Raw genomic sequence first — 23,269 nt, 5'->3', positions numbered from 1 at the left:
GCTGGACCTGGTCTGGTTCCCCGGGGGTAGGCATCATGACAAGCACACAGACAATAGGGAGTTAAACTCTACCAATCCTGTGTTTCAGGCCCAGTCTCCAGTCGAATATCCTCCAGGGAAGGGTTTGAGGTCGTAAGAGGTCAGAATAGGCTGAGTGACGTCCTCAGGGATACCAGGTGAGCGTTACAGATGAGTCATTCTTCTTGAATTATGTAGTTTTTGTTTAGTGGTTGGGCCACAACAGATTTGTTTTGAGACTGAGGAAAGTTTACTTTGTGGACTTCACCACGGACGACAAGCACACTAGTCAGTTTTGTTAGGTAGGGAAACCTATAAAATATACCCATAAACTGGTCAACAAACCACTTGGTCCATCTGACAAAAACGAGTCTGCCTCCTTCTGACCTATCACAATAATTATCAGTGTTTGAGGGGAAGGGAGGTTAACATATCCCTTTCTAGGTATTTCCTGTACCCAAAAGGGGGGTGGATGGGCAACCCCAATGGGGCTCCAACTTGCCTTCTCCTGTAGGAGGTGCCAAGTGTAGCAGGCTCACCTCCGTAGTCCGAAAGGGGGTGGCTTCCCCTTGGGGAGAGGGCATGATCTACTTGGATTTGTCTCACACCCCAAAGAACGAAACAAATCTGATTATCGGAAATCGTCCAACAATGTGCACATCATCCACAGCCAGAAGCAGAAGTGAAATTTGCTAGGAAAAGCATGAACAAATGAACTTATGCGGACATACCATTTCTAACCAACAGGACCTATAGGCTATGGAATTAAAAGGAGATCGTCCAAATACAAGACAACCAAGCACATTTAGCTGTGGCACAAGTAATGAAATCCCCCCTGGGACCTTTAGCTAGAAAGTGGCCAGAGAGACTACAATAAGACTACACTCTCGGGATTGCAAAGTCCAACACCCTGCTCATCACCGTACTGCAGCTATTGCACATATTTGTCCCCTTTGTTAGGCCAAGGTGCTGCACATTGTGGAACCCACACTCCTTTTATGCTCTGTATTTCACTGTGAAGAACCCCCTGCTGCAGGGTTGCAGTATACTGAATCCCCTGCTGCAGGGTTGCAGTATACTTCAGATACCGAAGGCCTGGTGCCAAATTACACCGGATGGGTTTGTGTCCAAGTGGGGTGAGGCTGGGAGGTTTTGGACTGTATAAGGAGAGTTTGGGGTTTAAGGGATACCGGAGAGGTTAACTTTGGGCAAAATATGCAGCGATTGTGGCCACCTTCTTTCCCTGCCCAAGATGGGAAAAATTCCCAGCAGGACAATGAGCAGAGCACCAGAGTATGGTAGAGCGAACTTGGAAGCATCTTGGTCTGCCAGCCAGCATGCTAAGAAACGCAAAATGGGCGATGTATGCCCAAATATCAAGTAACCCTTTCTTTGAACCAAAGGTTGTTGCCTCCAATAAACCTTAAGCTGTACACTCATAACTGTATAGGGGGAGGCATGGTGGAGGAATGGTATCACAAGTATGACACTGGCAAGAGTTGCACGGTTCAAAACCTTTATACCCTATAGCTAAGATGGGAGTAGTCTCTACCATCAAATAATAAAGACAATACAGTCAAGTCAATCTATGTCAAATCAAAATGGCCACAAAACCTAAAGCCTGCACTATCCCAAACAAAAAGTGTGTAAAGGGGAATATGTATACAAAGGAAAGTCAGTGTTGTATCAAATAATCAATGTGGCTGTGTCGGCTCTCCTTCCCACGTTGAACAGCATGGAGTAAGGCAGCCCCTGTAAACAGAAAAAGGTAGCAGGCACCGCTCTCTAGAAAGAACATGGCATGATAACCTGTTCTGTGGTTTTCCCCACTTGGAGAGTCTGCAGCCATGCTTTTTGCTCACTGTACTTTTCACAAAGGAGGAATATCCCTTTGCATATCAGTCTTTGTCCTGCCCACAAGGTTAGTCCAGCACCGAAATGCCAGGCAAACTTCCTTTGAACAAGAGTACCAATAGCAACCCCAGACATGTGTTTCAGCCTTGTTGGGCTTCGTCCCAGTGTTTGTGCGGTGCAGGAGCAGGGGGGGGTGGTGTCAATTGGGACATTGAAGAATCCTATAAAATATGGTGGGGCATGGGTACGGGAAAGGGGGGGATACCGTGTCTCACCATCAGTTGCCTAACCCTCTCTTCCCAAAGACACCTTACCCAGGTGATCCTCCCGCAATATCCACCCCCCAGGGTCTGGCTCCAAAGGCGATGGCCGTGGCCTGGCCACTTGGGAGAGCAAGACTCTGGACTAGCAAGCGGGACAGCCTTTGCTGTATGTTATGGTAATTGACTGGAGTTTACAGACTGCCCCTTCACTCTGTTCTGCCAACTTGAAGATGATTGTTTTGCTGCACATCGGATGCAACCTATCAATGTGGTAGGGGAGTAAGAGAGAGGGAGGGAGGGGCTTGACGGGGACCGTGCGAGCTAGTGAAATGAGACCTGTATGCAAGAGACCAGTGATGGGAGTACAGGGTTACAAGTTATTTTGCCTTGCAAGGCCTAATTCCCCCATTCCTTTGACAAACTGTCTCCCCTCCAAGATCTCCTACCACCTTACACTACACACACAAACCCTCTCACAGACGGTCACCACAGGCCTAGCCATTAGCTCATCAACAGAGTCCAGACTAAGCTCTCCTCCTTAGCCCAGTCATACTCTCCCACATCAACAGCTAACCAGACCCAATGCACTGTAGTCCATCAGAACCTGAGCTCTTCCCGATGGGAAACATCATCTCAAGTTTCTCTTCCAAACCTATAGAAAGCAGATTGGCACTCATCAACCATGTACTTCAGACCTGCACCCATCAACACCACAGCTTTCACTTCTGGCTTTCTTCCTGTCCCACTAATGACCCCCATAACTCCTTCATCCATACACATCCAACCACAGCGAGGGCCCCCAATAGTTGCAGATGGGCACTATACAAGATTGCTTACATTGCACTACATGGAATTCAAGTTTTTTAAGAACCTTGACCTAAAGTACAGTGTTTTGAACAGAGATATGGGTTTCATGTCTCACTCTTGTAAACTTTGAAGCCTAGTTCATTAGGCAGCCTATCCTACAAAAACTGGTAATGTAACACTAAGGTTCATGAAATTGCTACTACTTAGACTCCCTTGCTAAAACAGAAATCACATCACCTTACCATCCCTAAAAGAACAGTTTACTATGCATAAAAAGTAACATACTTTTTGTACAGTTTATCACTGCAGTCCACATGTATTTGGCATAAAAAAAAGCAGCCAGAACACACAGGAATTCATAGCATCTTATGCGTAACTGAACACACAGTGCCATGGGATAGTTTGGAACCATGTCTTTCCGGAGGCATTCTGTTCTTAAACACTTCTACATTGCATATTCAACTTTTATTCCTTTTATTTGTTGCTCAAGTAACAATGAAATGATACAGTACAAAGATTCACTGATTTTTAAAAATTATGAAATCTGTGACGAATCGAGGGATTCAGTCACTTCCCAAAGGGGGAGCCCCTTCCTGTGAGGCTACAGAGTTGAGCCCACTACGCAACATTCCCCCATAGGGGTGGAGGTAAGCAGGACCTCACAGGGAGAGACTCCCCTTTTGAGGATTGTGAGAAACCTGTGGACATCCTCACTTTTCCCCCTGGTTCCTCCCTCATATGGCCAGGGAAAGGACATTGCTTTTGGATCCAGACCCTGGGGGGTGGATATGCGAGGGATGAGCAGCTGGGTGGAGTGAACTTGGGGAGTGAGAAGAGGACGTCCTTAGGCGAGACATGGTATTCCCCCTTTCCCTTTTCACAATGAACCCTCTATCCCTCAAGCCTTTGTACGCGGTCAGCCGTTTCCATTTTCTTCCTTCCAAACTGTCTCCCAGAAACATCACATTAATACTGGGACGAGGAAGAGACCAACTAGGAGGACACATCCTCATTTAGTTGAGTCAAACACATACGAGACAACACAGAGTATACATACTATTATTAAATCAATCATCCCCAAACACCACTTGGGTCCTAAGACGAAGAAGGGGGCTATAGAGGTATACAGGTGGAACAACCAGACACGTCCACCTAATGGGTTTCACCATAGTCCGGCAAATGGTGAAACCTCTTCTCGCTATACACCTCCTTAGCCCCAATCATCTCTTCCTTTGGTATTTCTCACCACGTCTATGCTGATGACACTCGACTCTTCCTCTCCTTCTCTTCCTTCACTCCCGAACATCACATTAAACTCTATTCCTGCCTCACTGCTATCAAATCTTGGCTGTCCTCCCACTTTCAAGACTGACAAAACCGAAGTGTTATTCCTCCCTGGCAACACCCTTCCTCCCCCTTTTCCCCCTCCTCGCAACCTTGGCTTCCACTTTGACTCTACCCTCTTTTACCCACCATATCTCCCTCACCTCGCATGCCTATCGCTTCCATCTCTACACCATTCGCAAAATCCGATCTTTCCTTACATTTCACGCTACTAAGCTCTTGATATCCTCCCTGATCTTTTCCCGTCTTCTACTGTTCAGCTCTCCTCTTTGGCCTCCCCGCCTCACACCTAGCCCCCCTTAAATCCCTCTACCGCTCTGCCATCTGTTCTCTCGGTCTCCTCTCTCCACACTACTCCATCTCCTCCTCACTTGGCTGGCTCTCCTTTCACTCTGAAATCAAATTCAACATAATCTGTGTCGTTTTCAAATCTCTTCATGATCTTGCCCCCCCTACCTTTCCTCCCTCCCTCTCGTTCTACTCCCCTCTCGCCCACTCTGCGGACCACTTCCGACTCACTGTCCCACCTGCACCATGCGCCCCTTCTCGCTTTCGCTCCTTGCCCCACTCCACTGGAATTCTCTCCCTTTCACCTCCATCAGCCCTTACTGTTCTTTCCGCACTTCCTTAAAATCCCACCTACTTCAATCTCCCTTCTGACTGTTCTCTACCAGTTCCCTCAACCGTTTACTCCCACTCATGTTTTTATTCTATGATCCTGGCAAATTGTTCTAAATACGGTTCTTGGTTACTGGACTCATGACATGTACTTTTGCTTCTTATGTATTCCTGTTTTAAGTAAAGCGCTTTGGCTTAAAGCGCTATATAAAATTTAATAAATACAAATGGACTTAATGACCCACACCTGGGGTCACTTAACACTAAATGATATAAAAATGCTTGCGTCATAGAAGAAGGAGTAGGAGGAGGAACGGGCTGGAGAGAAGGGAGGGACACGCATAGGCCGAGGTTGGCCGTGAGAAGGTCTGCAAGTCCTGCTACACTCCTTTTTGGATCTGCACAGTAGGAACTGTGGCACTCCCATGAACCCCAGCTGCCACAAGAAACCAGGAAAGCGAGCGGTGCTCCTTGTGGCTGCCACGAGGGAAACGTGAAGCTTGGGGAAGCCGGAAAGCAGACCTGGGAGCGTTGAGAGACCCATCACAAAGTACAACAAGAAAGGAGCTGCCCTGTGCGACTGCTGAGTGGAAACCTGGAAAACGCTGATAACGGGGCGCTCCGGGAACTTGTAACAAAGTACTTTTGAATACCGAACTAAATGAAAATTATTGTTAGCACTTTTTGAATCCAAAGTGAAAGAAAGGTGATGCATGTAGCAGATACCACGTAATGTATGAAACACACATATTGGCAAAGTCAAGAGAATGTCAAGAAGGGTATGAAATGAAAAACAAAGTATTGACCCAGAGCTAAAAGGGTTCCAGGAATTGCAGGTTAAGGAGGACACCTGTGTTGACAAGAGCCAGAGGAATACAGAAAAGTTTAACAAAGTGCATGGTGGCCAAACAAGCCACGGTACAGTGCCAGAAGAGTGCGACACTCGGGAATCAACTAAACATCACTGTCACATGGAAGCAGTGGCTAAAGGTTGATGGAAGCAGTAAAGAAAATGTATTGGTTGCGTGACCTGTAATGGGTGGACCGACTAACTGCACCTATACTGAGGGGCCCCCTGTATGGAAAAGTCAATGAAACTATCCATAAAGAAGCTTGTTTTTTGCAACAACCTTGTGTGTGATTTTGAAGTCAAGAAACAGAACTGCCTATGTAAACTGGTGAAAAGTACTGATATCAGAGAAACTGTAAGTGTCCCAAGGAACTGCATTTTTGAAAGCTGGAAGATTTGAAATCTTGGGTAAGGGAACCCAAATATCTTGTGAACTGATCTTGTGTACTTTATTTGAACTTGGGGAAGAGAAAGCGGATCATAAGCCAAGAGCTAGAAGAAGCTCCAAACTTTCTTTAGAACACTATTCACTTAGATGCGGACAACTACACATCGTATACAGTTAGTTGTGAGGACATGTGTAGGTTTTGGACAGAGACATTTTATTTGGACTTCCTGACACAGACTATCCTTAGTTTTCCTTGGGTAGGGAAACCCCACCTTAGCATAGAGCAAGTTAGGCCTTAAACCATCCTGCCTTTAAAGTTGATAAAACATTTGAGAACCAATTTTGAATCGGTTGTCCGGGTCTACTTCATGATGCCTTCACATGATAAGGACTCCCTTTCCCAAAGAGAACTCCCTTCTCGCTCTCCGCCAAAACCCAGTACAACTTCATTAACTGACAGACAACTGAACTTTCTTGCATGTATTATTTTAATATAATACCAGAAAACTAATGGCATCCTGATACTGCGAAGAGCAAGAAAATTAGAGTGACGAACAGTACTGGTCTGTTAAATACTGACATGAAAAAGCCAACAGGAGGCATAGTTAATATGAACCCAACACAAAGGAAGAACTTTCTTTGGAAGCTGGGGAAGCCCCAGCGGTGTGTCATAAAAAGAGGAGGGTCAAGGTAGTGAGACCCGGGAGTTACAAACTGGCCAGGTCGAGGAGGCTGGGGAAACCAAAGGCGACGCTGCCATGTTTGTTTGAAAGCAGCTAAGAAGAAGAAGAAGAGGCAGCAGCATGCTGCCCGACCCGCTGAGCGAAGGACATTCATACTAGTAACACGAGGGTTGCTTGCAAAGGGCCAGTCAAGATCCCCCATCTTTGGGGTTCCTGAGTAAACAATACGCCAGTAACAGACCCAAGGAGGTCCGTTCATGGGTGGGGAACCAAACCAAGGGAAGAAGGTGATGGCGTAGAAAGAACCGAAGGAAGAATCCTTTCATCGCTGAAGCCACCAAAGAAGAGCAAAGCATGCTAGGAGAGTGTGACAGGATTAACCAACGAACCAGCCTGAGTGACCACAGAGGAAAGAACAAAAGAATGCTGACCCAGTAACCCAGAACCCCTTCAATACAGATACAGGGGAGAGCTGGAGCCCCGGGGAGCGAGGCAGAAAGAGTGAATATCACTCGGGGACCCTGCATCCTCATCCCAGTGACTGGCAAAATGATAAGAAGTACTTAGGAGTATATGATACATGCTCCTGTGAGTGGCAAGAATGAGATTAGGACAGTCCGTCTACACATCTTGAGAAGAAGAGTGTTTGGAAAAATAAGTGGAACAAATACACAAGTGCCTGGGACGACCCATTCATTGAAACAACTGAAGGAGCTAACAAGGCCTAGCAAGAGACTGTTGGAATGTATAATATTGAGGAGACCTTTGCTGATAAGAATACAACAGGAGAAGGGAGTCATTCTCCTGGTCCTTTGTTATGTATTAATAGTGGTGGGGTCAGCTAAGTCTAGTTTTGACAGAGGACGGATTAAGTTTGGACTTCACATCTGATGACGAGCACCCTAGTTTTGTTTTGTTAGGTAGGGCATTCCATGATTAGGGATAGTGAGATATTTTTAAAAGCAATTTGAACATGACACCTTATAGTCCGCCTCCTCCTTCCAACCTACTGCAAATTGTTAAGGTGTAGTTACATTTGTGTGTGATTCATCTATACGGAATATCATATTGAAAACATTTCAATAAAAAGGTATGATATATGTTCAGGGGTTGACAGTACATTCTTTTCCCCCACAACAGGAAATTTCAGCCCTGGATCTTGTTACTTTTATTTCCAGTACAAATGCTGTCCAGTGCGCCTTCTTTCACCACAAACTGAAGCTCTGTAGATAGGGTCATACGAAAGGGAAAGTGCTTCAGTTGCTGGTTGTCTGGCTTGAACAATTAGGATGCTATATTAACCTATTGCTAATGGGGGTGGTGTGATGAGATCAGAAGGAGGCAACCTAGACAGACACAGGCTACGCATATTTTATATACAGTTGAATAAGGTACAATATTTACAGTTTGTAAAGTTAGCTGCAATAGAGGATTGGGTTGAGAGTTAAGGGGGGGTAAAGGTGGGGGGAGACAAGTGCCAATCTACGGCTCAGGTGCGTCAACTGAAAGGTGGTGCTGCTTCAGAGCCATCCAAAATCCTGTCAGAAAAGGGAGGCTCCTGGGTTCAAGGAGGAAGCAATTACAGTGGTAGGGAGCCAGGAAGGTGAGTGAAATTGGAAGGCAGTGAGGAGGAGGATTGGAGACGGAGTATGCGGGAGAGTAGCGTGAGACCGAGGCAGCCACATAGGGGCGCTAGCCTGTTGACAGATTTAAAGAATAAACAAGGAAAATTCAAGAGTGATTTTGCATGGAAAGTTACCACAGAGGTAGGTGAATGATGATTGTGGGAGGTTGTAAATGATGCGGGTGGCAAAGTTCAGCACTTTGCTAAATGACAAAGGAGTACAAGGAGAGCCCTACAAGCCGGTTGGAACAGTAATCGTGGAGTATTATCCAGTCTAAGACCCGAAGATGTGCTTGTAAATACATGTTTACGCAGTTTAGATTTTTTTCTTTTTTAAACGTAGGATGATTTCACAAGGTCCCCAAGCAGTTCCACATCTTCAGTGACTAAAAATGATGCAAGATGGTGGATGCCTATTATTGCTCATTATTATTATTGCTTATTCTCTGTTATACATATCAGTTAACGAGCTTGGTGGTTAGCGGAAATGCCAATGGAGATGGCAACGGTGTGAACTGCTTCCCAAAGTCAATGGAGGAATAAGGAAACTCACAACAAAGAACACTCACCACAACCTACGGACAATTGGCTCAACAAAGCCCCAGGCAAATAAACAGAAAAAGGACACAATGCCCCAGTACACTACAGTCCTAGGGATCAACAATTCAGCTCAAGCAGAAGTTTAAAACATGTCCAAATACATCAATATCATTAGCACGATTACTGATAAAGAAAATCCTAGGAATGACCTTTTCGGTGACACTTCTCAGTTTTGACAGACAAACAAAACCTACTTTGGTCAGCAGTATCTGCTTAGACGATACATGAAGAAGATGGAGGTTGCCATTTCTTTCTCCAACCATAAGGAACTGCCCTTCACAGCACAAGCCGACCGCATCCACATCGGTATCTGGGAATTTGAAAAGAAGCAGTACATTCTCCATCAGATAACCAATTACTGGAATCAAGTCATTCATTTAGTGATTTATAATGTGCGCACAACTGTGAACTTGTAATGGAGGCGGTGGGTGGGTAATGGAACCAGGTGAAAGGATTAGAGGAAGCTTGCAGGTTTGGGCATCCAGCCAATATAAACAGGCAGAAGACATTAAAAGTGATTCATATTTGTACAGTGCAATCCCATCTCGACTCAAAACAACTTTAAAAAATAAAATGAAATGATGGCACGAGTATGCAGCGCTCAATTTATTGCGAGGGCATAACTTTATTGGCTAACTTGATCTGACCCTAGCCGCTCCCCTCATAAGAGTCCTACTTGCTTTCCCATGGAAAGTTTATAGGGTCATTTGTACATATACAATGAATGCAGGCAAATTACTGCCCTCTTAACCACCCAATTAGTTTATTTATACTTCGGTTTGATGAGCATATGTTGACAAAGCTCAATTTTTTTTTTAATGCAGGCATTCTTTGTCAGTTGTTTCGTTTTGCATTCCTGATTTAATTTATAGGTATAGGGTTACAAGTGCCAGAATGCAATATGGTGGGGTTAGTTCTCAATTGTTAAGAGACAACGTGAGTCTTCTGGATGAGTTGTACTATTTTTGCAAGACTTACACAACACAGAGGTGCCTTTGTGATAACGTTGCATGCTTTTACCAGAACAGCCGATTGGTCCGCAGGAAAAGGAGGGTGGGCCTGGTCACTCATGCCACACCTTCTCTGCGCCAGTGTCAGCACATTAGTAATTAATAATTCTTACTCCAAAACAATCCAATTTTGTTGAAAACATTAACTTATTTCTTAATCGGCTGGTGTCTGCATGCTACTTTCACCTTTACTGTCTGGAATACCTTACATGGAACTCTTAAAGTGCCTGTCAGTTTGGCCCTAACATACTGCAGGTTGGGTTACTATCAAAAAATAATTAAAATGTAGTTTATCCGAGTTAAAAAGAAACACTGATTTGATCCATTTGGAATGAAAAATGTGCAGGTGTTGCAGGGAAGGCTACTGCTGGGGCTTAATGAATGTTTCACAGAATGACAGCTGTAGAACTAATGCCGCCCTGTCGGTCTGCAATGCATAGTTTAATGACTAAGAGAATACATGTACGACAAGTGGCACTTTGCTGCGATTTAGGGCTTATGGTAGGGCTGCAAGGCATGGTCAAATGAACACAACAGTAGAGTTTTAAGAGAGGGGTAACTTCATTCTAAAGCGTGAGAGGCGTTTATGGTCACTAATTCAAATGTTTTCCAGGGTCACAGAACCAGTGAAGGGTAAAACGAAGGCCATGTGCTCCATGCTCTCTACATGACTCCAGAGCTCTACCCTACCCACCTCTCTACACTAGAGGACACTTCCTATGAGAAATACCTGTGTTCTATGTCCTTTACCCATTTTCTTTTCCTTTTGCTAGTCCAAAATGGTGCTCTCTTCCTGGAGCCTGCATGCTATAAATCACATACACCAGACTCCAAGCTTGCATTCAACTAACTTGTGATGGAGAGAGGTTCACTAACTGGCCCCAGCTATTACGGTTGGGTAGGTTACAAAAGACACAGGATGAAGGTGCACGCCATGAGAGCATAACATTTTCACACTGCAAGGTCGTGTCCTCGCGATTTGCAACACTACACATCTTTATTTGCCTGTCTGTGCAATTCTGACAGCGGGTAGAAATTATTGTAGGTATTTCGATCGTACTCCAAACAGTCAACTGCATCTAGGCGCAAACATTTTCTAAAGTAAACATCACGAAAACCTTTATTTACACAAATGGGGATTGAAAAATGACTAACTTGCCCTATTTCGAAATGGGAGTAGTCTCGACCATAAATAATCTGTGACAAAACTATGCTTGCCCTCACGTTCTAACTTAAAGAATATCAGGATGGTCATGGAGTTTCTTCTCAACTCCCTTGCCCAAGCTTAAGTCATTCAGGATCCCCAAACGTTCATTTAGCTCAAAACGGTTCACAAAAAGGCAGTTTAACCATTTTCTTATTCGCCATACTTCATGTACTTCTCTCAGGCTTCCCTCGCCTGATTTAATGCTTTCAAGCAGAACAGTGCGACTTTAACAATGTTCCTTGGTGGATCTTTCCGGCTTTCCTCACCAGAGCTTAGACCCTCTTTAGCTTGTTACTTTCAACTCTTTAGTATTTTATATTACAATATTTAATCATATCGATACACAGGTTTTCCTTCCTCAATCTACCTGCTTTCCTCATGCGATTTATGTCGAAAACTTTCGAAAGGGCATAGCTTTACTTATTCCCATTAGCGATACTAACTTTCAGTTCACAGACTTTCGACAGTGCAGTATTCCAAAGGACCACTGTTACTTTGCTTCATCAAAGTACAAAACAATCAAAGCTTGCTTTCAACACGGCTCGTTTCTTACGCGTAACCTTGCTTGCAACTTTGTAATCATTTGTGTTGTTACAAACCGGGCTCGGATCACTTTGAACTCACCAGCTGTATTTTAACAACAGATCATTCACAATTCTTTTTTCCGAGGTCAGGGTCTCTTCCCCTCCTACCATCAGACCTTCCTGGGCAGCTTTGCTGTACCAGGGAAACTAGCAATCTCTTGGCACAACGTTCAGTGCAATTGAGCTTCTTGGCTTCCTTTGACGAACCCCTCTGGCTTCTTGGAAACACTGCTCACTCGCCACGCTTCCTCCTGCTTCAACCTGCATCCTTATAGCGTTTCTGCATTCCGTTCTCTCAAGCATGGTTCTCAATAGCCTCTGCTCAGGATCTCGTCTGCTCTCATTCTCAAACTCGCCTTTTCCTTCCTGGCTTTCCGCTCTCCCTTTGTGAATCTGGGTTCCACCTCCTTTTATACTTAGTTTGGTTCTCAATTGGATTCAGGTGTTGGTGATCATAGCTGACTTTGCCTGTCCTCATTAGAGAGACATTCATAGAAATAGAAAAGTCATTTTGCGTGTAGGTGTTCTGTCGTAAAGTTATTAAGATGGGAGAAGCATTGAGGGCTCTGGTTAACCAGGGATCTGGCTGGCAGGAGGCTGAGGGGATGTCAGGTAAGGGGTTATTTCAAAGGGGGCAGGATACCATGTCTCACCCGCGAGTAATCCCTCCCCAATCCCAAGAGACCCTCCAGCCAGGTGATCCTCCCTCGCTAGTCCGCCCCTATGGTCAGGATCCAAAAGTGATAGCCCTCCCCAGGACCACCTGTTAGGAAGATCACCCGGGAGTGGGAACGGAAAAACGCTAAGGGCTTTCACAACAGGAACATTTATTTTGCATTTAGTCCCACGCTCCAAACCCAGAGGCATCAGCGCGCTAGTTACACAAAGTGCATAGAACAGTTAATAAAGTGCAAGATAGCTTCAAAGTTACAGACTTAATAGTGCACAGACTGGCACAGCCTCGGCTCATAGTACAGGGGGCTAGATCAGGTAAGTAAGGTTATAGTATGAGAGCACATTCTGATAAAGCCTCGCCTCATGGTACGCTGACAGAGCAAAGAGGCAACGTAAGCTTGTAAGACAAAGAGGTAGTGCAAGGTCGCGGCAGCATAGGTGTGTTATGTACAAATTAAAAGAGGTTCAAATCAGAAAGCCTGCAACAAGTTCTAAGTTAGCGCTAGGCTGCAACGAAATGAGGAACATTGTGCTTTTGTTGCAAGGTAAACAATTAGCAAAGAGCAGAGCTAATAGGGTTCCGGGTATGTGGGTACCTTGCAACCCATGAAAGCAGATTAAGTGGAGATGTGTGCTTAGATGGCAGAATCATTTCTGGCACATAGGGTAAGAGAACGGTGTTAGAGTGTACAGACCTTGAGATGGGTCGCCAGGCAGTCATGGTAGTGAGCATGTATGGGGAGCGGATGCCCTTACCTGGCATGCAGGCATGTTCAGTCCGGCGGATGGGTAAATGATTGTGATGGTGCCCGTACGACCACAATGTAGAAGCAGGGACAGGTGTGCACGGCTAGGCCAGCAGCCATTGCCGGACTGGGCCAGAAAGGAAAAGTGAAAATCGGCCTTCAATGGTGGCCAGCATCACCTGCCGGCTACAAGAAGCACGATGTAGAAGAGGTTGCAGGCGTCAAATCCGAGGCAGGCAGGGGATCAGCAAGGCACTCATTGTGCCTTTCAGACAAAAAAGATGTGGCGGCTATATTCAAATGGCTGCTGCAGATTAAAATAATTCCATTAGCTGAAAAGTTTTTTTTTTTTTTTAAGTCTTCTGAAAGGCAAAAAAATCAAGTAGACGATCCACCAGGGGGCGCTGAGATGTGTTGAAGCATCTCTGCTCGTCTCCCCAACAGGGCGCTGATCGAGGGACCTGAGCCCCCCCCCCCCCCGACAACCCCAGAGCGAGACAGCGACTCCCCCCCCCCACCCCCCGTGTGAAGGTGCCGGGCACCCCCGGCCCAAATTTGAAATCCGAGTGTGGAACAGAGCCCTAGCTCGGAGCCAGCAAACTTCGAGGGCGTGAGGCCCCTCCCCCCTGCGGCCCTGCGGCTCCGCGGAAAGCAGCGTTGAGCCCCGGCCCAGAGAAGACTTCCAAAGGCCCAGGCGACCAAAGCCGTGGGCTCCTGCCTCGACCAGACGGCCGTTTGTGACGGCGAAACGGCCTAGGAGGTGGACCAAGGAGCGGGAGAAGGAGGCACCGCAACAGGTCAAGGAACCCCTCCAGCGGGGAGACAGCAACGGAACAGCACCCCACGAGCGGCGGGGGAGTGGCCCCCCCCGAGGTAAGGAGACCCACCCCGGGGCTGGGCACCCACCGGGGGAAACAAAACCCAAAAGGGGGAAGGAGTAGAGAAGCCAGGGAAAGCCCACACAAGCCCCGGAAGCACCCTGAGCCTGAGAGGGGCATGGGGCTCAATCGGGGGCGCCTACCCCCCGCAAACGCTGCAAAAGGACAGACTGCAAAAACACAACAGGTCACGGCCCCCAACTACGGGGATAAAAAAGCGGGGAAAATCGGAGAAAGGGAAACCCCCGCCCACGACAGGGGAATTGCCTGGGGCTCCAGCCCCCCCACAACCGTGTCCCCACCCTCGGCCGCAGAGCTACCAGGGGCCCCCGCTCCCTCCAGGACGCAAAGGAGACGAGCAGGCCCCGTTGGCCACAATCATTCGGTGGCAGACATCGGGGAGCAAGAGCGCCCAGGGAAGGCCTATGACCTGGAGGGAAACACTGCAGAGGTTTCGGCGCCCGTCCCTTGAGCCCCCTACAGCCCCTGAAATGGCCGCCCAAACGCAACAAGAAGCGACAGATGCAAACTCGGTCTCCAGGGGTATGGCGGCCCTGCTGGATGAAATTAGAGGATTCCGCACAGATATCACCCTTAGGCTGGACACCCTAGACAAAAAAGTGGACAATATAGAAGACAGGGTGCAGGCACTGGAGAACAATACAACCTCGAGTGACATTTTCGAGACACAATTTGACATGCGCCTGTCGGAGCTTGAGAGAAGAGAAGAGAAATGCTCATTAAAAATGGATGATTTGGAAAACAGGGAAAGGCGCTGCAACCTACGTTTCCTAGGCTTCCCGGAACAAGATGGTGAAACTCAGGCAGACATTGTCAAGGCAGTCAACGCGGTGGTGAGAGTCCTTTTCGACGGAGCTAATACTAACGAACCCACTATTGACAGGGCCCATAGAGCAGGGGCAGCCTCCAGAGGCCCCAGATCCGTCCTAGTCCGCTTCCACTACTTCTCTGAGAAAAGCAGGATCCTCGAACTGGCTCGCAAGAAGGGCCCGGTGGAATGGGAGGGGGCCCGGATCTCGGTATACCAGGATTTGTCGGCCTTCACTCTGGCAAGATGCCGCCTGTGTTCCCCTCTGACGAAAATGCTCCACGCCAAGGGAGTCCGATACAGGTGGGGGTATCCTTTTTCACTTTCTTTCGAGTTCGAGGGATATAAGTATACCCTGATCACCGAAGATGACATCCAAAGAGTGACGGGCGAACTCCTAGATAGTTCGGGTCTGGAAGCGGGAGACCGCAATCGGGAGCGCACCCCGATGGGCCCAAAAAAGAACAACGCTCCAAAGGAGAGGCGCAGAGTACGAGGCCAAAGGAAATTCAGGAGAGTGGCACCAGCGTCGCCGGACCCTCAGAACGGCTGAATCAAACTACTGGAATCCGATGAAAATTTTATCCACTTGACGATGCAAAGGGGGGATGTTGCTATATTTTACATTCTTGCATTCATCCCGAAGAGGGGGGGGGCTCGATTGGGTGTTTATAATGAGGTAACGAGCCCGGAGGGGGGAGACATGGTTGGCCGGTTGTGTGTCCTCGGGACAATGCCTCAACACAACCAGGCGATCTGGGAGGAGGGGGGTGAGGGGAGAGAAGAGGGGAAGTTGGGTTGTTGGGGGATTTGTTGTGTTACGCCAAAGTTTGGGGATTTGATCACACCCTGGGGGTTGTTACTAGCCCCCTGCGAGGTGCTGAAACATCTAGGGAGTAATTTCACTTGCATCCTTGAAATTGGAGTTATGTGCTTCAAAACGCGTCCTAATGGATGACTCACTCCAATCCTTGTCAGTGGGGTCTCTAAATGTTCGGGGGCTCAACTCACCCACCAAGAGGTCGCTGCTCATGCGGGAATTTACGAGGATGAAACTACAGTTCCTCTTTGTGCAAGAGACCCACTGGGTTCGGGGGAAGGAGCCCAAGCTCAAGGCTAAGAACATAGATCAGGTATTCTCAGCCTCTACCCAGTCCAAGAAGAGGGGAGTAGCTCTGCTGGTGTCCCCCGGGGCTCACTTTGGGTTCAAGGTGGCACAGACTGACCCGGAGGGTCGGCATCTCATGGTAAAAGGGGATGTGCGGGGACGTTTGTTCACCTTGGTCTGCATATACGCCCCAAATGAGTCGCAGGACGTCTTCTGGGAAAGCATGAAGGGGACAATAATGGCATTCGCGGAGGGTACCCTCCTGGTGGGAGGGGACTTTAATATGGTGCTGTGTCCCGAGAGGGATAGAAAATCTGTGAACCCTTGCCCCAACATCCGTCTCCACAAAAAATTGGCATCAACCTTCCAGGAAGTGAATGGGGAATTGAGATTGTGTGACACGAGTATACCCAAGAAAGGTCTGAACCCCGACTACACTTTTTACTCTAAGCCTCATGATGTTTTCTCGCGTATAGACTACATTCTGGTAGACTCAACTATGCAAGGAGAGGTCTCTAGCGCGGGGGTGGAAACCGTCCCCTGGACGGACCATGACATGGTTAAGATTAGGATTGGCCTCCCCCCTACTCCTGCAGCCAGCTCCCGCTGGAGTTGTAACGACCTCCTTCTACATGACAAGGAGACGCGCCAAACTCTTCTGACAGCCATAGAAGATTATTTCTCCCTGAATGACAACGGGGAGGTAGGCACTATGGGAGTTTGGGAGGCGTTTAAGGCAACTATTAGAGGTACCCTGATTGGCATAGGGGCAGGGAAAAAAAGGGAGAGGGACCGGGAAGAGAAAGACCTGAAATCCAAGATAGGGGCCATACAACCGGGTGGTAAGCTGAAAACACAGATGTTCCCCGGGCAGTGGGAGGAATTGCAGAAGCTGCGCACTAGACTGGCTCACCTTCAAGTAGGGCAAATGGAAAGGAAGCTCTCTTTTCTGAAACAAAAATATATGGAAAAAGGGGAAAAGGCCGACAAGATACTGGCCTGGAGACTTCGCGAACTTAGGAACAGCAGAAGAGTGAATTCAATCCGCTCTGCGGACGGTAACTCGACTGCAAGGGACTCCAAGATAGCGGAACAATTCAGGCTATATTATGAAAAATTATACCGCTCAGAATACAAGGGGGATGGGATAGACGTCGATAGGTTCCTGGATTCCCTCCCTATCCCGGGCCTGCTACCAGACAAAGCCGACACTCTGGAAATCCCCATTTCCCCGGAAGAAGTAACCAACACTATCTCCTCCTTAAAAAGTGGTACGGCCCCGGGGGACGACAGCTTCTCAGTCAAATTCTATAAGACCTATAGATCCACACTCGCCCCCTTTCTGGCCAAGCTGTTCAACAGTGCACTTAGCCAAGGGCCCCTCCCACCCACAATGATGTCAGCCCTAATAGTGGTCTTACCTAAAGAGGGTAAGGACCCAACCTTATGCCAGTCATATCGCCCCATATCGCTTCTAAACACCGACGTCAAAATACTGGCGAACAGATTGGCAAATTTCCTCCCTACCCTGGTTCATGGAGATTAAGTGGGCTTTATCCCGGGGCGCCAGGGGTCAGATAACATCAGAAAAACCCTCGACCTTATGCATGAGGCAACCAAGCAGGGAGTGGAGGGGTACCTCCTTTCACTCGACTCGGAGAAAGCCTTCGACCGGGTCGAATGGCCTTACATGATCAAGGTTCTTAGGAAAATGGTATTGGGAGTTAACTTTTGCAGGTGGGTCGCAGCACTATACAACTCGCCCTCGGCGAGAGTACTAGTTAATGGGGGTACATCTGAGCCCTTTTCCCTTTCCCGAGGCACCCGGCAAGGTTGTCCCCTGTCACCTCTCCTATACGCCCTGGCCATGGAGCCCCTGGCTATAGCGGTTAGGAACGACCCGGAAATTTTGGGTATACGATGCGGTGAGTGCGAGTTTAAGCTCTCCCTATTCGCAGATGATATACTAGGCTACCTGACCAGCATTCCAAAATCCCTACCGAGGCTGTTTGTTCTCATACACTTTTTTGGCTCCTTTTCGGGGCTGAGAATAAACACATCCAAATCAAGCATCGTGCCAATGGGCCCAGGGGAACAAGATATTGAGAATAAAATCGACATTCAGGGGGTTAGAATCGAACGAGAATCCACAAGATATCTGGGCATCATCATCCCCAGAGACCTGTTGCAACTATACCAATGGAATTTCCCTGGAATCCTTGCCGGGGTCAGTAGCGATCTCAAAAGATGGGCCCCACTCACGCTTTCCTGGCTTGGACGCATGGTTTCGGTTAAGATGAATGTTCTACCTCGCCTTCTCTATCTCTTCTCAGCTCTCCCCGTCGTGATACCTGAGGCCTTTTTCGAGGCGCTCCAGTCCCGAGTCCTCCACTTCATTTGGAATGGCAAAAGGCCCAGGGATAAAACTTCCACTCTGACCCTCCCTAAATCCCATGGTGGCTTTGGACTCCCCGATTTTCGGCTTTACTATAAAGCAGCTCAGCGTGATGTTGGAGCATATGCGGGACGATATGCATACATTCTGGACGTATGTCGAAGACACCCACGCACATCCGAGGAAGGTCAGGGACTATCTCTGGGCCTCTCCCAGGTCAATCCCCCCACAACTCAAGACACATCCTACCTTAGCAGTCCTGTGGACGCTGTGGAATCCCAGCAAAGCCAACAATTTGATATCTACATGGCCTTCTCCTCTGTCATCACTCTGGGGCCCGCCCATCGATCTGGACATGAGGGGCTTTCGGGACACTCAGGCATGGTCTGACATGGGACTGGAAAGAGTCTTCCAGCTTACTCAAGAAGAGAGCTTTATTGAATACGACAGTTTGTCAGAGGCTCTGGTGGATAGGCCCCCCACGATTTTTGAATTCCTGCGGCTGAAAGGGATACTCACCCAACCAAGGTGGTCCGAGCAGCTTAGTCGCCCCCTCACCCCATTTGAACTTATTCTGGCCAAAAGTAGATCCTGCAAAGGTTCGCTATCTAAGCTCTATAGTGTGCTGATTACAGCGGACCTAGAAGGCAGACAACCCTTTAAGCGCATATGGGAAGAGAGGATGGGAATGTCAATAGATGATCACACCTGGAGGGCGGTTTTCAAGTGCATCTTCACGGGCTCCCTATACACAGCAGCTATGGAACATAGCTTTAAAATCCTTCATTCATGGCACCGTCCCCCCCGGCTCAGTTGTCTAGAATGTACCGGGATGTTTCCCCCCTCTGCCCCAGAGGATGTCACCAACGGGGAACCTGGTTTCATATGTGGTGGAGCTGCCCGTCCATACAGGTATACTGGACGGAGCTTCTTAGCTGGATCAAGGATGTCGAGGGTTATGGTCCATCGCTGCACCCGCTGGAAATCCTACTGGGCTCCCCCATGCCTGAGTCAGAGGTGAATGCCTTCCCCAAGGTCATCTGCGCCATGCTGCGGGCAGGGAGATTGGCGCTTGCGCAAAAATGGAAGAGTGTCCTGGCCCCCTCCAAAGAGGAATGGCTCTGCAAGCTCAGGGTGATTTTTAGCTACGAAAAACTCTCGGCAATAGCAAACGATACCATGTCGGATTTTGTCCAAGAATGGACAGCAGTGCTGCTGCATGATGACTGTATTACTATGCGATTGTAGAGGGGCGATTGAACAAATGTGTAAAATATTGGTTGCAAGGCGTGGGTCCCCACATTCCTCAGAGGGTTGGTCTTGCCCTGGCCCAATCGCCTCATGGTCTTACCCCACTGTCTCAAGGATCACTTTTATCTGTCGAGTGCTATGCAAGTGTTCTTCCCTATGCTTAATGTAGTTGCATCCTCCCCAAAGCTGGCGTGACAATTGTTTGGGGGGAGGAACCGGGAGGGGGGGAATAGGGGTCAGGAGTTAATCAGAAAATGTTCCTGACAATGTGATTTCTTTTGCATTTATTGTTGATGGGATGGGCCAGTTGGCCCACCCTGTTGTGTATATTGTCAATAAAAACAAATTAAAAAAAAAAAAAAAAATCAAGTAAGGCTGATATTCGATCACCTTTTCGAACAGATAATCGGAGTAAAACCATTAATTCATTTAAACATCAGAGAGGATTTGAAAGTCAATCCTGTGCCTGACAGTTAAATAATGGCACTCTGACACTGAATCAGGTTTTGGTACCTTAAAAATGTGTCCAACTGCTGCATTTTGAGCCCTCTTGAGGAGAGTAACTTGTCTTGCCAGAATGCCAGTAAGAGTGCGATTCCCATAATCCAACCTAGAGTTCACCAGAGAACCCACCAAAACAGCATGATCCTTTGGTGATATGAATGGGAGAGCATGCCATAGGAAATAAAAGACTGATGTACTATGGTGTCTACTTGTTCATCGCATCCTAGATACGACTGCCAAAAGGCAGCCCGAGTTCTTAACCTTTGTGGAGAAGGTCACTGGTGTGCCAAAAAGGAGAGTAGGAGGTCGAATAAAAGTAGGATCAGCCAAAAGCGGTTTTGGCACAAACAAAATGAGCTCTGTTTCATTTGGGCTCAACTGAAGCTTATAGGTTGTCCTCCACCAGCAAACTTAGTTGGTGCATTGTACTATATTGTACAGTGACTTTGCAGTATTGATCACCGTTGGGTATATCAGAGTGTCATTCGCATACGAGTGATAAAGATTGTATTCGCTAAAGATGATCACAAGTGGTTGCATATAGATATTAAATAACAGGAGAACGCGAGGAACCCTGAGGAACTCCACAATGGACTGGAATGACAACTGAAATATAACTTACGATCTTAACACATTTGTAGTAATTTAACCTCAGACAATATGGACAGTAGTAAATCCAGGTCAACTATATTGAATGCTGCTGACAAATCTAGCATAGCCAGCAGTTTTAGATCCCGACCATCAGCATTTTTTAAATGTCCTAGACGACCAACAAGGCAGGGACTACCTTTTCCAAGATGTTGGCTGGCCAAGGATGGCCAGCCACGGTATGATAGTTCTGTAGAACTTTGATTCTAAAGGATAGATTTTTTTTTTAACAAAAGGAGTTACCGTAGAGATTTTCAAAACTGATGGTACAGATCTTTGTCCACCTCTGTAAACCTCTCTTTGGGGCAGACACAGAGCCAACGAGGTAGCTTATGTTTGAGCAGTACAGTACAGGCAGGTAGTAAGTACATCAGTATAATTCATGGGTTTCAAATTCTGGAGAAGCGAGATTGGAAGGTCTGAAGTAACTGGGCTAATGCCTCAAACTGACTGGGGTTTACCACTATAAAGTTCAGTCTGGCACACCGTTTGACAAATCTGGTCCAGAATGATTTTAATTTTTTTCATAAAAAATTGTTACATTCAGATGCTGGCAAAGTCAAGGGGATAATGCTAGATTAAATTCGGAAAGGATTTAAGAATTTGGTAATGGTGGCAAAACTGTAATTGTGTTGCTTCCTTGCTGCCAAGATAGTATTCTACAGATACTTCACTTTTGCTTCAAAAAAGACTTTCTTGTGTGCCTTAAGGGTTTAGTATCCTCCAGAGAAGCCACGTCCCTGGATTTCCTCCATGCTTTTTCTTTATGATAATAATGTTTAGTCGTCATTAGAGTTGGATAATACCAGGGGTTAAAATATTATTTGGGCCGACGCTTGTAGAGGGGCTTTGGAGTCCCAAACCGATTTCAATTCCTTAATGCCTATGTCACAAGCTGCTAAGGCCGCGACTAGATCAACCCAGTGATCTTTGCCATCTCTTTTTTTTGTTGAGACGCCATACCTGATGCAAAGTAACCATGTAGCCAGTACAAAACGAGGGCCTTCATAAGCGGAAAAAAAAACACAACTCCCTACAAAATTGAGGCTTGCTGTCAAGCAGAAGCCTATAGTTAAAGACACCAACGCAAAAAAGAGAATATAGGCATTGAAAGTGAAATGCGTCTGGCCCCAATTTTCCAACTTAACATACGCATGCAAGGCCTTCAGTAAGTCCCAATTTGAATGGCTAGCTAGACTCGGCTGACTGTATTCTCAACGTGGTTTACGTTTTCGATGGGCACAAATGTGGAAAGAAAATAATATATCAAATTGCCAATGTCATTTCACTTTTGCGATGACTAACTTGCGTGTAAAATAAATAGTGATAGTGGTCCAGGCGGTGAAGGCTTTACAAACGCTCTCTGCGCTTGCGTTGCTTCACCACGCTTGTCGTGTCAGTTGGTGTGTGTTAGACTGGTCACTTGTTTCTGCCATCATGAAAAAAGGCTACTGCCAGTTTATCCAACTTTCACCGAATCTTCACCCTGGAATACCTACATAAAACGTATCCACCCTTCTGCAAAACTGAGGGGTCACTGAGTGGCCCGTAGCAGTTCACACAAAATTCTACTCTCAAAATTTGCATAAAGCGAAGGCTCATACAGAATGCTCTGGCTGGGTGGCACCATTTGGCTGCCCATTACACTTTTGCACTGCACTATGCCCTTGTACCATGGCTGGATGGCACTAGGGCAAGCAGTAATATATGGCAAGAATGCATGTAATGTAATTCTGGCTGGCTTAGCTCGCTGACAGTAGTGCGCTAGATTCAAGAGAGCATGTGATGTTAGCAGTGATTGGTTACTGAAGGTTAGAGCCTACACCAGAGGGCTCTATTGTGCAGTAGATGACTGCTAACCCAGCTGCAGATCCGAAGCAAAGGAGGGGCCTTTAACGGGTGCAAAGGTCACATAGTACACAAAGCCCGATCATGAAAGCTTTTTACAAGTGAATACAGTCTCCATTCCAAACTTGCGTTGAAAATAACGAGAAAACAAAAAGGAGACGCATGGAATGCAGGCTTCTATTTTAGGTCAGAGCCTACATTCCACACGTTCTGTCTGTCTAAAGAGAAGAGAACATGCTCCGATTAGTTTTGGTTCCTCACCATAAGGAACCGCCTAGGTGCCACTGACTCCAAGAGGATGGCTAGGTGTGCATTCGTTGCCATGGCAGCACAGCAATGTCAACACCTTGCTCAGAGTCTATGCTAATTCTGAAGTTCAATTCTGCACTGCATCAGCTGTTAAAAACACAGCTCAAGTCATCATTGATATAATCAACTGAACTTGCCCTCATAGGAAGCGCTGGAAGTTAATTCCTGGGATTCAACCCTGGAAAATACTGGCAAACGGGCTAAGTGGGGCTCTTATTCAGGGTGCAA

The 23,269-nt window shown here is 47.1% G+C and overlaps 1 protein-coding gene across 2 annotated transcripts in view; it reads right to left on the bottom strand.

The window, feature by feature from the left end:
- The window catches only part of KNTC1 (kinetochore associated 1), a 2,501,313-nt gene that overhangs the window by 2,312,702 nt on the left and 165,342 nt on the right, over positions 1–23,269 (bottom strand). For both annotated transcript variants that reach the window (XM_069619627.1, XM_069619628.1), the window contains exon 5: positions 9,244–9,359. In XM_069619627.1, coding sequence (XP_069475728.1) covers positions 9,244–9,359 — 116 coding nt within the window. The remainder of the gene's footprint in view (positions 1–9,243; positions 9,360–23,269) is intronic.

This window comes from Ambystoma mexicanum, chromosome 10, assembly GCF_040938575.1.
Source record: "Ambystoma mexicanum isolate Mex_15411 chromosome 10, UKY_AmexF1_1, whole genome shotgun sequence".
Taxonomy (NCBI): Eukaryota; Metazoa; Chordata; class Amphibia; order Caudata; family Ambystomatidae; genus Ambystoma; species Ambystoma mexicanum.
This window is presented reverse-complemented; position numbering and strand designations above follow the sequence as displayed.